Consider the following 14,398-nt stretch of genomic DNA (forward strand, 5'->3'; position numbering starts at 1 on the left):
TATTGACCTCATTCCATCAGTAGAGGATGCCTGGTTATTCTTTAAAAGTGCATTCCTCACCATTTTAAATAAGCATGCCCAATTCAAAAAAATTCAGAACTAAGACAGATATAGCCCTTTGTTCACTCCCGACTTGACTGCCCTTGATCAGCACAAAAACATCCTGTGGAGTACTGCATTAGCATCAAATATCCCCCGCGATACGCAACTTTTCAGGGAAGTTAGGAACCAATATAAACAGACAGTTAGGAAAGCAAAGGCTAGCATTTTCAAACAGAAATTTGCATCCTGTAGCACAAACGGCAAAAAGTTCTGGGACACTATAAAGTCCATGGAGAATAAGAGCATTTCCTCCCAGCTGCGCACTGCACTGAGGCTAGGAAACACTGTCACCACCGATACATCCACTATAATTGAGAATTTCAATAAGCATTTTTCTACGGCTGGCCATGCTTTCCACCTGGCTACCCCAGTCAACAGCCCTGCACTCCCCACAGCAATTTGCCCCCATCTCTCCTTCACCCAAAACCAGATAGCTGATGTTCTTAAAGAACTGCAAAACCTGGACCCCTACAAATCAGCCGGGCTAGACAATCTGGACCCTCTCTTTTTAAAATGATCTGCAGAAATTGTTGCAACCCCTATTACTAGCCTGTTCAACCTCTTTCGAATCGTCTGAGATTCCCAAAGATTCGAAAGCTGCCGCGGTCATCCCCCTCTTCAAAGGGGGAGACACTCTAGACCCAAATTGCTACAGACCTATATCTATCCTACCTTTCTAAGGTCTTCGAAAGCCAAGTTAACAAACAGATTACCACTTTGAATCCCACCGTACCTTCTCCGCTATGCAATCTGGTTTCAGAGCTGGTCACGGGTGCACCTCAGCCATGCTCAAGGTCCTAAACGATATCATAACCGCCATCGATGATATCATAACCGCCATCGATAAGAGACATTACTGTGCAGCCGTATTCATCGACCTGGCCAAGGCTTTCGACTCTGTCAATCAGCACATTCTTATTGGCAGACTCAACAGCCTTGGTTTCTCAAATGATTGCCTCGCCTGGTTCACCAACTACTTCTCAGACAGAGTTCAGTGTGTCAAATCGGAGGGTCTGTTGTCCGGACCTCTTGCAGTCTAAGGTCTAAAGTCTAAAGGGGTGCCACAGGGTTCAATTCTCGGGTCGACTCTCTTCTCTGTATACATCAATGATGTCGCTCTTGCTGCTGGTGATTCTCTGATCCACCTCTGCGCAGACGACACCATTCTGTATACTTCTGGCCCTTCTTTGGACACTGTGTTAACTAACCTCCAGATGAGCTTCAATGCCATACAACTCCCCTTCCGTGGCCTCCAACTGCTCTTAAATGCAAGTAAAACTAAGTGCATGCTCTTCAACCGATCACTGCCCGCCCGTCCAGCATCACTACTCTGGACGGTTGACTTAGAATATGTGGACAACTACAAATACCTAGGTGTCTGGTTAGACTGTAAACTCTCCTTCCAGACTCACATTAAGCATCTCCAATCCAAAATTAAATCTAGAACCGGCTTCCTATTTCACAACAAAGCATCCTTCACTCATGCTGCCAAACATACCCTCATAAAACTGACCATCCTACCGATCCTCGACTTCGGCGATGTCATCTAATAGCCTCCAACACTCTACTCAACAAATTGGATGCAGTCTATCACAGTGCCATCCGTTTTGTCACCAAAGCCCCATATATTACCCACCACTGCGACCTGTACGCTCTCGTTGGCTGGCCATCGCTTCATACTCGTTGCCAAACCCACTGGCTCCAGGTCATCTACAAGTCTCTGCTAGGTAAAGCCCCGCCTTATCTCAGCTCACTGGTCACCATAGCAGCACCCACCCGTAGCACGCGCTACAGCAGGTATATCTCCCTGGTCACCACCAAAGCCAATTCCTCCTTTGGCCGCCTCTCCTTCCAGTTCTCTGCTGCCAATGACTGGAACGAACTGCAAAAATCTTTGAAGCTTGAGACTCTTACCTCCCTCACTAAACATTAAGCACCAGCTGTCAGAGCAGCTCACAGATCACTGCACCTGTACATAGCTCATCTGTAATTAGCCCATAAAATCTACCTCATCCCCATACTGTATTTATTTATTGATCTTGCTCCTTTGCACCCCAGTATCTCTACTTGCACATTCATCTTCTGTACATCCTACCATTCCAGTGTTTAATTGCTATATTGTAATTACTTCGCCACCATGGCCTATTTATTGCCTTACCTCTCTTATCCTACCTCATTTGCACATGCTGTATATAGATTTTTCTACTGTATTTTTGATTGTATATTTGTTTATTCAATGTGTAACTCTGTCTTGTTGTATGTCGTACTGCTTTGCTTTATCTTGGCCAGGTCGCAGTTGCAAATGAGAACTTGTTCTCAACTAGCCTACCTGGTCAAATAAAGGTGAAATAAAATAAATAATAAAGGCTTCCACAGTATTAGGAAGTTTGGATGACTGACGTGCCCAAAGTAAACTGCCTGTTACTTAGGCCCAGAAGCTAGGATATGTATATAATTGGTAGCAATGGATAGAAAACACTCTGAAGTTTCTAAAACTGTTAAAATAATGTCTGTGAGTATAACAGAACAGATATGGCATGCGAAAACCAGAGGAGAATCCATCCAGGTTTTTTTTTTGTGGAGATCACAGGCCATTCCAATGCTTGTCTATGGGATATTCAAAGGAATTCCTCCCAGAATGCAGTTCCTATGGCTTCCACTAGATGTCAACAGTCTTCAGAAAGGGTTCCAGGCTTGTTTTTTGAACAATGAGTTAGTAGTTGTAGTTTTTGAATGTGTCTCTCATTATGACTGTAGTCTTGTGGTGCGCGTGGAAGAGGGCGTGCACTTTGTTATTTATCTCCGGTATTGAACATACTACATTCCGTCTTAAATTGTATCATTTATTTACATATTAGGGTACCTGAGGATTGATTAGAAACGTTGTTTGACTTGTTTGGGCGAAGTTTGCCGGTAACTTTTGGGATTCCTTTGTCTGCATGTTGAATGAGTGGAACGGGTAGATTACTGAATCAAACGCGCCAACTAAACAAAACTTATAAAGAAGGACTTTATCGAACAAAACGACCATTTGTCGTGTAGCTGGGACCCTTGGGATTGCAAACAGAGGAAGATCTTCAAAGGTAAGTTATTTATTTTATCGCTATTTCTGTCTTTTGTGATGCCTCTGCTGGTTTGAAAAATGTTTTTAATGCTGGTGTATGCGCTGTCCTCAGATAATTGCATGGTATGCTTTCGCTGTAAAGCCTTTTTGAAATCTGACAACACAGTTGGATTAACAAGAAGTTAAGCTTTTAAACGATGTAAGACACTTGTATTTTCATGAATGTTTAATATTACGATTTTTGTATTTTGAATTTCGCGCTCTGCAATTTCACCGGATGTTGTCGAGGTGGGGCGCTAGCGTCCCACCTAGCCCAAAGAGGTTTTAACACTAGAAGCTTATTACCAAAAATGTATCAATTTAAAAAAAAAAGTAGGTTCACAGCTCCAATCCAGATGTGTTGATCATTACTGAGACGGGACTAAGAGTGTTTTGAACACTGATGTTAACTGTTCTGGTTATAAACTTTTTCGGCAAGACAGATCTTCTAAAGATGGTGGAGTGGCAATCTTTACCAAGGAACACCTTCAGTGCTCGGTTGTCTCCACCAAGTCTGTCCCCAAACAATTATATTTGCTGGTTTTAAGCATTGTCATGACTTTCCCTCTTGAGTGGGGAGCATAGGCGCCAGATCCGCTCGGCACAGGGCTGACAGATAGCCAGATCCCCTCCCCCCTCTCTCTCCCACCAGAGTTTTAATGATTTAACAACCGGATCGTAAATACCTTGCAGTCTGCAGAAACAGAAGTTAAAAATGCCTTTGTTTCCACAGAGAGAGACTTTGCAGTACTATAACATCAAAAGGTTGGACATTGAGACAATATTCCTTACACAAAGAATGTGGGAATTGCTCGGGAAGGACTTAAAGAACAATTATGTCAAATCAGTTGTTGTTTTGGGATATCATTAAGGACGGTATAACCAAATAATGGTAACTCTACAAATGTATACGTCCCAGTTATCAGATTGACATCTAAATGTTGTGGAACTTTTATGATTAAATATGAAACTATTTGTGAGAAGATTACATTTAATTTTAGCCTTCTAAAGTTTTACCCAGTCAGTAAACACACCCACGTGAGCATGTGGCAACGTGATGGAACCGCCCTCCAAGGAGGGGGCATAAAAGGACAGCTAACGAAATGTACATATGACCAGAGAATGTGAGGATCATCCACACATTGAAATGGTTGGAATCTCTACAGACCAGCATGCGGACGGTAAGCCGGACGTGTAAAATGGATAGACTCCACATTAGACCAGTGAGACCGTTAGCGTGAGCTGAAATGTACGAAATGGTTAGAAACTCTGAAACTTTCAACAGAGAAGAAGAAAATCACTTCCAGACCAGAAAACGTGGAGACTCTTGAAGAAGAAGACTACACAGGAACATTCAGTCTGCAGCTGTTTATGCACTGTTAGCCTAAGAAACTCGACCGAAGACGAGAGACAAAGAACAATTTCCTCTCACCACTACAGGTATCTATTCTAAACAAACAGAGTGAAGAATAAGGCCTGCTGAACACCGCGTGGTACACCTCTGGAAGATCCATTCTAACAGACACTCTGAGACCAACCTACTACAACTACAAAGGACATGGTGACCTCCGGTGGAGAACCAGAGACTTCCACAACCTTTTTCCGTGGTGCCCCAAGATTGCTAATGAGTTCATTGTTACACGAGTAATTAAAACGTAATAATTAAACATAGTCAATTGATTTGATAAACTAATCATCATCACATTAAAAATGGTACCAACGTCACGACAACATTAAACGTTCAAATATCTCTTCGTTGACTGTTGCTGAGTGTCTTCGTCCACCATCAGCACCGGCCTGTACTCTAAGCTCTCTCCTGGCCCCTTACATTAAGTCTGGATTTGACCTGCTAGGTGACGTAAACTGGGACACGCTTAACCAACTGACCAAGTCGTAAAGAAATGGGACTCCCTAAATCTTTCTCAGATTGCATTGAAGGCAGCCACGGTGTGTCTTTTATTTAAGGCCTATTTCTATTTTGCCCTGTTTATCAAACGTGTTGGAAAAAAATTGCCAACATTCAACTGACTGGCTTTCTTGATGTCAATAGTATTCTCTCTGGTATGCAATCTGGTTTCCGCTCAGGTTTTGGATGTGTCTCTGCAACCTTAAAGGACCTAAATTATGTCACCATTGCCCTTGATTCTAAGCAATATTGTGCTGCTATTTTTATTGACTTGGCCAAAGCCTTTGATACGGTAGACCATTAAATTATTGTGGGCTGGCTAAGAAGTATTGGTGTCTCTGAGGGGTCTTTAGCCTGGTGCCTGCTGTCTCAGCAACTGCCTGTCACCAAGGGAGTACCCCAATGCTCGATCGATCCTAGTCCCCACGCTCTTTTCAATTTATATCAACATAGCTCAGGCAGTAGGAAGCTCTCTCATCCATGTATATGCAGATGATACAGTCTTATACTCAGCTGGTCCCTCCCCATTCTTAGTGTCCAACAAGCTTTCTCTGCCCTTAACCTTGTTCTGAACACCTCCAAAACAAAGGTCATGTGGTTTGGTAAGAGGAATGCCCCTCTCCCCACAGGTGTTATTACTACCTCTGAAGGTTTAGAGCTTGAGGTAGTCACCTCATACAAGTAATTGGGAGTATGGCTAGACGCTACACTGTCCTTCTCTCAGCACATATCAAAACTGCAGGCTAAGGTAAAATCTAGACTTGGTTTCCTCTATCGTAATCACTCCTCTTTCACCCCAGCTGCCAAACTAACCCTGATTCAGATGATCATCCTACCCATGCGAGGGTGCTCTCGAGCGGCTAGATGTTCTTTACCATTCGGCCATCAGATTTGCCACCAATGCTCCTTATAGGACACATCACTGCACTCTATACTCCTCTGTAAACTGGTCATCTATGCATACCAGTCGCAAGACCCACTGGTTGATGCTTATTAATAAAACCCTCTTAGACCTCACTACCCCCTATCTGAGATACCTACTGCAGCCCTCAAACTCCACATACAACACCCATTCTGCCATTCACATTCTGTTAAAGGTCCCCAAAGCACACACATCCCTGGGCCGGTCCTCTTTTCAGTTCGCTCCAGATAGCGACTGGAACGAGCTGCAAAAAACACTCAAACTGGACATTTTTATCACCAACTCTTCATTAAAAGACTCAATCATGGACACTTACTGACAGTTGTGGCTGCTTCGCATGATTTATTGTTCAAATCAAAGGTTATTGGTCACCTTTACGTGTTTAGCAGATGTTATTGCGGGTGTAGCGAAATGCTTGTGTTTCTAGCTCCGACAGTGCAGTAATATCTAACAATTTCACAGCAATACACACAAATCTAAGTAAAGGAATGGAATTAAGAATATATAAATATTTGGATGAGCAATTTTCGAGCGGCATAGACTAAGATACAGTAGAATAGAATACAGTACATACATGATGAGTAATGAAAAATATGTAAACATTATTAAAGTGACTAGTGTTCCATCATTAAAGTTGCCAGTGATTTCAAGTCTATGTATATAGGGCAGCAGCCTCTAATGTGCTAGTGATGGCTACTTAACAGTCTGATGGCCTTGAGATAGGTGTTTTTCAGTCTTTCAGTCCCAGCTTTGATGCACCTGTACTGACCTCGCCTTCTGGATGATAGCGGGGTGAACAGGCAGTGGCTAGGTTGGTTATTGTCCATGATGATCTATCTGGCCTTCCTGTGACATCGGGTGTTGTAGGTGTCCTGGAGGGCAGGTAGTTTGCCCCCGGTGATGCATTGGACCATTTGATGCTTTAACCGCTGGAGTCATTCATTACTCACTTACCATCTCATTATGATGAATCATCAATTCCTAATTATTGATTGGTTTGTTAATTGTTTTCGTGTTAGGTCTCCACAGCGATCAGCTAGTTGGGGGAGCACAGTGCTGTAGCCGGTGGGACAGAGGAGACGGCAACAGAGAGGCCTTCATCCTGAGCCCTATACTACGAATCATGTTTGACGAGTTAGCCGAGGTAACTTTGGTCAACTCTGAGTTCAACCTGGAATAACCAGTACCATGAAAGTGGCCAGGTTAATTTCTATGGCAATGAAACCTTCAGAACTAACCTGCTCCGGGGCAGGCTAACTCAGGGCTAACTCCATTTATCCTGAATTATTCGTCTGAGCCACGAGTTGAGGACCAACGAAATCAGATACCCTCCCTCTCTCAAAGATTGTCATCATCCCCTTCATTTGAGGAAGACGACTGATTAAATATTTCATTAAACAGGTGTTGTACGTAAAAACATCACATTACACATTTAGTAAGGACAGCATTTGCTTTCCAAACGGTACATTTCTCGCAGGATTGTATTTTGAAATTTGCGATAGGCAAACTGAAACTAACCGAGCATAGAGATATAATTCATAGATGGTAGTTCCCATTCAAGTCAAGACTGGCAGCCATTGCTAGGGTACCCATGAGTTTAACAGTCAAATTGCCAGGGTTAGAGGTTCCAAAACCCTTCTATGAAATTATTAATTTCCTTCTACATTTTGTTGTGTTATAGCCAGAATTCAAAATTGATTAAATATATGTTTTTTCCTCAACCATCTACACACACAACCCCATAATGACAAAGTGAAATCATTTTTTACAAATGTAAGCAAATTTATGAAAATGAAATACAGAAATATGTAATTTACATAAGTATTCACACCCCTGAGTCAATACTTTGTAGAAGCACCTTTGGCAGCGATTACAGCTGTGTGTCTTTCTGGGTAAGTCTGTAAGAGCTTTCTACATCTGGATTGTGCAACATTTGCCCATTATTCCTTTCAAAATTCTTCAAGCTCTGTCAAATTGGTTATTGATCATTGCTAGACAACAATTTTCAGGTCTTGCCATAGATTTTCAAGTAGATTTGTGTCAAAACTGTAACTTCGGAACATTCATTGTCTTCTTGGTAAGCACCTCCAGTGTAGATTTGGCCTTGTGTTTTAGGTTATTGTTCTGCTGAAAGGTAAATTCATCTCCAAGGAAAGCACAATGAACAAAGTTTTACTCTCGGATTTGGCCTGTGCTTAGCTCCATTCGGTTTCTTTTTTATCCTGGAAAAACTCCCTTGTCCTTAATGATTACAAGCGTACCCATCACATGAGGCAGCCACCCTTGTGCCTCAAACATAACACTTTGTATTCAGGACAAAAAGTTAATTGCTTTGCCACATTTATGCCAGCATTACTTTAGTTCCTTGTTGCAAACAGGATGCATGTTTTGGAATATTGTTTTTTATGTACAGGCTTTCTTCTTTTCACTCCGTCAATTAGGTTAGTATTGTGGAGTAACTACAATGTTGTTGATCCACCCTCATTGTTCTCCTATCACAGCCATTAAACTCAACTGTTTTAATGTCACCATTGGCCTCATGGTGAAATCCCTGAGCAGTTTCCTTCCCTTCCGGCAACCGAGTTAGGAAGGACGCCTGTATCTTTGTAGTGACTGGGTGTAATGATAAAACATCAAAAGTTTAATTAATAACTTCACTATGCTAAAAGGGATTCTTCTTTTTTATCTTTACCCATCTACCCTTTAGGTGCCCTTCTTTGCGAGGCATTGAAAAACCTCCCTGGTCTTTCTGGTTGAATCTGTGTTTGAAATTCACTGTTCGACTGAGGGACCTTACAGATAATTGTATGTGTGGGGTACAGAGATGAGGTAGTCATTCAGAAATCATGTTATTATTGAACACAGAGTGAGTCCACGCAACTTACTAAGCAAATTTTACTCCTGAACTTATTTAGGCTTGCCATAACAAAAGGGTTGAATACTTATTGACTCCAAGACATTTCAGTTTTCATTTTGAACTAATTTGTCCACAAAAAGGTAAAACCTTATTCCATTTTGACATTATGGGATATTGTGTGTAGACCAGTGACACAAAATGCAGGTAGTAACAACAAAATGTGGAAGTCAAGGGGTGTGAATACTTTCTGAAAGCACTGTATATGTCTATGGCCACCACGCAACAAGCTCCACAAGGAGCGATAGGAGCGGGGAAAAGGTGCTTGTGCATTGATAAGCACACCAAAGACGGCATTAACAATAATTAATAAGATAACGTCAACACTTCCAAAAGCTTATTTTACACCACAGCCTGCTGAATTTGCAAGACAACTTTTCTTTCATTTTGATTGAGGCACAAATTAAAAAGTGGCACTGACTCGCCCATGGATTGATGTTTCAGCATTGTCTTAATGAAGAGTTCGGCATTCGACTAGCCATGTGTCAAATCAAACCGTATTGGTCACATACACATGGTTAGCAGATGTTATCACGAGTCTAGCGAAATGCTTATGATTCTAGATCCGACAGTGCAGCAGTATCTAACAGGTAATATCTAACAATTCCACAACAAAACCTAATACACACAATCTAGTAAAGGAATGGGATAAGAATATATAAATATAAAATATATGGATGAGCAGTGACAGAGCGGCTAAGATGCAATAGATAGTGTAGAAAACAGTATACAGTATATACATGTGAGAAAAGTAATGCGAGATATGTAAACATTCCTAAAGTAGATTTACTAAAGTGACTAGTGTTCCATTTCTTAAAGTGGCCAATGATATCAAGTCTGTAGGTAGTGAATTATAAGTGAAATAATCTGTCTGTAAACAATTGTTGGAAAAATTACTTGTGTCATGCACAAAAGTAGATCGACTTGCTAATGCTAATCGACTTGCCAAAACTATAGTTTGTTAACAAGAAATGTGTGGAGTGGTTGAAAAACTAGATTTAATGACTCCAACATAAGTGTATGTAAATGTACGACTTCAACTGTACATAGACTTGAAATCACTGGTCGCTTCAATAATTGGAACACTTGTCACTTTAATAATGTTTACATATTTTGCACTACTTATCTTATTCGTATATACTGTATTCTATTGTACTGCATTTTAGTCTATGCCGCTCCGACATTGCACGTCCAAATATGTATATTCTTAATTCCATTCCTTTACTTAAAATGTGTGTGTATTGTTGTGAAATTGTTAGATATTACTCGTTAGATATTACTGCACTATTGGAGCATTTCGCTACACCCGCAATAACATCTGCTAAACACGTGTATGTGACCAATAAAATGTTATTTGATGTATATATTTCTAAACAGACAGACCAGCTCAGGTAGCCCTTTGGCCTTCCTGTTTCGTAATGAACACAGCCCAGTCGGCTTGGCTGTGAATAGGCCTTAGCTTCCTGTCCCTGTTTGACACCCGTGGTCTAGTAAATCACCAATCTGGACTGTTTGCAGTGTCCTCAAGAAAGCAAAAATCTAATATTTCAACAGCTCTCACAAATGGCATTGTCGAGGCCTGGCTTGTTAGTGCCATCCACATATTGATGAGTGTAATGAAAATGGCTGTGACGGTCATGGAAGTTTGGATGATGGTTATTGGCCTGCCAAATTACTGATGTCACCGTGATAACCGTTCGAATAGAAACCCCCCACCCCAAAAAACAGTTTCTCCTCTCCCCCACTCTCGCGTGCATGTGCTGTCATAGAAATAGATTGAATAGAATGGGCATCCCCATTGAAGTCAATGATGTCATAATGGGTGGACTGGCGGCCATTGTGAGCGTACCCATAGGAGCAAAGCAGGAAGTAGAGCAGTAAGTGTACCCATTAATATGCACTAAAAACATTTGAATGAACATTCTACATTACCATGGAAATTATTGCAATACAATAACAGGCAGCCATTCTGAGTTTACCAGTCAAATTTCCAGGGTTAGAGGCCCGTTCTATTCATTCTATTTCTAGTTTCATCACATTGTTAAGAGTCAATGTTATAGCAGAAACGGACTCAACTGCACAAATGCCCGTTCATCCCGAGTGAGCTGTTCGTTCCACATATGGCAGTTATTTTATATTCATGACAGTCTTCATCCACAACCGTCAGTTACACGGTTATACAGTAATTGTGCCAGTGACATTCACCAGATGCACCTTTGGTTCGGTAGATTTTTTCTCTCTAAACCTATTTCTAAATGTGAGAAATAATTAAAGACACTTCTTCTAGATTTTTTAGTTTGTTGTTTACAAATATAAAATGGAGTATCCCAGAGGGGTATGTACTTACCTCTGTACACGCGATGGAGGGGCAAAGACACCATGTTTGGGAGGACAGTTGAAGTAGTTCACCCCGCCAACCGAGCCATCGTTCTTCCCGCTGGGCTTGTCCAGCTCGATCCCCAGCCAGAACCCTGAGGGACAGATGGATAGATGGAAAAAGAGGCGGACAGACAGTCAAAGTCAAACCACGATTAGAGCAGTTTCTCAAGGTCAGCTTCTCGAGGCCATCAAGCAGCTTCTCGAGGCCATCCATTTTATTATTTTGCTTGGCAAGTCAGTTAAGAACAAATTCTTATTTACAATGACGGCCTACTGGGGAACAGTGGGTTAACTGCCTTGTTCAGGGGCAGAACGACAGATGTTTACCTTGTCAGCTCGGAGATTCGATCCAGCAACCTTTCGGTTACTGGCCCAACACACTAACCACTACTGCCCCTTCAATATTTGCATTCAATACTTGATTGCAAATATCACAATGCAAAACAAGGGTAAGTACATTCATGTAGAAGAAACTCTTGCACGCTGTGTCTACAATAACCAATGTAGTCACATTCTTAAACAACTGTCTTCTACAAGATTCAGCAGCTTGATGCATTCCAATGGATGACGTGAAGGAGCGATGGAAATTTACTGGGGGGGAGGGTTGGGGAGAGTAGCACATTTTTCTCTGGTTTACAACTGCTCTTCTACTCGTATCTTCCCTATAAACAATGGCTTAACTTACTTCTGATATTAACCTAATAAAAAGTTTAGAAACGTTTGGTATGGTGTGGCTATTATTAATCTTTAGCAGGCCTATGATATGAAGGCAGTTTGCACCTGAACACCAACTGACTCCGACAGCTGAATTTGAGCTGAGGAAGACTGTTTACGGCCTACCAGAGTAACTACTACAATGCTTTATACAAATAATTCCGATTGAAAATGAACGAATGACCTTCCTTTGTACGTCTATGTCTGTATTACAGACGCAGTAGCCATCGGTGTCGTAGCATGCCACCGGCATATCTCTATCTCTCTGGGGTTAGGCCTAAGCTTATTATATATATATATATATATATATATATATATATATATATGAGAGAGAGAGTACCAGTCAAAAGTTAGGACACACCCACTCATTCCATTATTTTTATTTTTATTTTTATTTTTTATTTTTTTTACATTGTAGAATAATAGCGAAGACATCAGAACTATGAAATAACAAATGGAATCATGTAGTAACCAAAACAAAGTGTCATGCAAATCAAAATACACTACCGTTCAAAAGTTTGGGGTCACTTAGAAATGTCCGTGTTTTTTAAAGAAAAGCAAAAAATGATCCCATTAAAATAACATCAAATTGATCAGAAATACAGTGAAGACATTGTTAATGTTGTAAACGACTATTGTAGCTGGAAACGGATGATTTTTTAATGGAATATCTACATAGGCGTACAGAGGCCCATTATCAGCAACCATCACTTCTGTGTTCCAATGGAATTTTGTGTTAGCTAATCCAATTTTATCATTTTGAAAGTCTAATTGATCATTAGAAAACTCTTTAGCAATTATGTTAGCACAGCTGAAAACTGTCGTGCTGATTAAAAAAGCAATAAAACTGTCCTTCTTTAGACTAGTTGAGTATCTGGAGCATCAGAATTTGTGGGTTTGATTACAGGCTCAAAATAGCCAGAAACAAATAACTTTCTTCTGAAACTCGTCAGTCTATAATTCTTCTGAGAAATGAAGGCTAATCCAGGTGAAGCTGGTTGAGAGAATGCCAAGAGTGTGCAAAGCTGTCATCAAGGCAAAGGGTGGCTACTTTAAAGAATGTAAAATATAAAATATATTTTGATTTGTTTAACACTTTTGGTTACTAAATGATTCCATATGTGTTATTTCATCGTTTATGTCTTCACTATTATTCTACAATGTAGAAAAACCCTTGAATGAGTAGGTGTGTCCAAACTTTTGACTGCTACTGTTGACAGTTGTGTGCCTTTCCAAATCATGTCCAATCAATCGAATTTACCAGAGGTGTACTCAAATCAAGATGCAGAAACATATTAAGGATGATCAGTGGAAACAAGATGCACCTGAGCTCAATTTCAAGTCTCATAGCAAAGGGTCTGAATACTTATGTGAAAAATTAAAAAATTTAAATATAAATTTGCAAAAATGTCAAAAAAAAACACCTGTTTTTGCTTCGTCATCATGGGGTATTGTGTGTAGATTGATATGGACATTTTTTTCCCAAATCTATTTTAGAATAAGGCTGTAACCTAACAAAATGTTGAAAAAGTCAAGGGGTCTGAATACTTTGAATGCACAGTATATACAGTAGCAGTCAAAGGTTTGGACACACCTATTCATTCCAGGGTTTTTCTTTAGTTTGACTATTTTCTACATTGTATAATAATAGAAGACTTCAAAACTATGAAAAGAGTGGCAAAGACTGACTTTGCAATTAATTGCAATTCATCTGATCACTCTTCATAACATTCTGGAGTATATGCAAATTACCATCATACAAACTGAGGCAGCAGACTTTGTGAAAATTAATATTTGTGTCATTCTCAAAGCTTTTGGCCACGACTGAATGTTGTGTAGTAAGATTTTATGTAACTCACCTTAATAACTTGGTCTATTTACCCCTCTTAATTTCGCCTACTGTTCTGACTTGGTGGTGCACATGCAGCCAATAACCTGTTATAGAAAAATGTAATCATCGAATAATGCAAGAGCTTTCATTGTCTGCTTATATGTCCCCTTTATTTATCCTACGGTTCTGACTTGGTGTACTGAATTCTGTCCCTGCACATTTCAAAAGTGCAGAACAAGTAGTTATATCGATTACTCGCACATTAATATTTTAATCGAAATTACTGCTTGCCTCATACGCTCATCGTTCCATTATGCCATAGTTTGTACATTCCAATTGTTATATTGCTTATATATGTCTCTCTCATTAGTACAGTATCTTATTAATAATTTTAGACAATGTTGGAATGATTTCATTGTTTTGCTTACTTTATATTTAGCTCATGTGCTTTTCTTCACGAGGAGGGGAAACTAAATAATGTTGTTGGGTCTTTAAACCATGTTTTCAAGTGACAGTCTCTTCTCATT

The 14,398-nt window shown here is 40.4% G+C and overlaps 1 protein-coding gene across 3 annotated transcripts in view; it reads right to left on the reverse strand.

Moving 5' to 3' along the window:
* LOC120023150 (CAP-Gly domain-containing linker protein 4-like) overlaps positions 1–14,398 on the reverse strand; it is a 94,123-nt gene that overhangs the window by 14,527 nt on the left and 65,198 nt on the right. For all 3 annotated transcript variants that reach the window (XM_038967146.1, XM_038967148.1, XM_038967147.1), the window contains exon 12: positions 11,295–11,418. In XM_038967146.1, coding sequence (XP_038823074.1) covers positions 11,295–11,418 — 124 coding nt within the window. The remainder of the gene's footprint in view (positions 1–11,294; positions 11,419–14,398) is intronic.

The sequence above is a fragment of the Salvelinus namaycush genome, chromosome 28, assembly GCF_016432855.1.
Source record: "Salvelinus namaycush isolate Seneca chromosome 28, SaNama_1.0, whole genome shotgun sequence".
Classification (NCBI taxonomy): domain Eukaryota; kingdom Metazoa; phylum Chordata; class Actinopteri; order Salmoniformes; family Salmonidae; genus Salvelinus; species Salvelinus namaycush.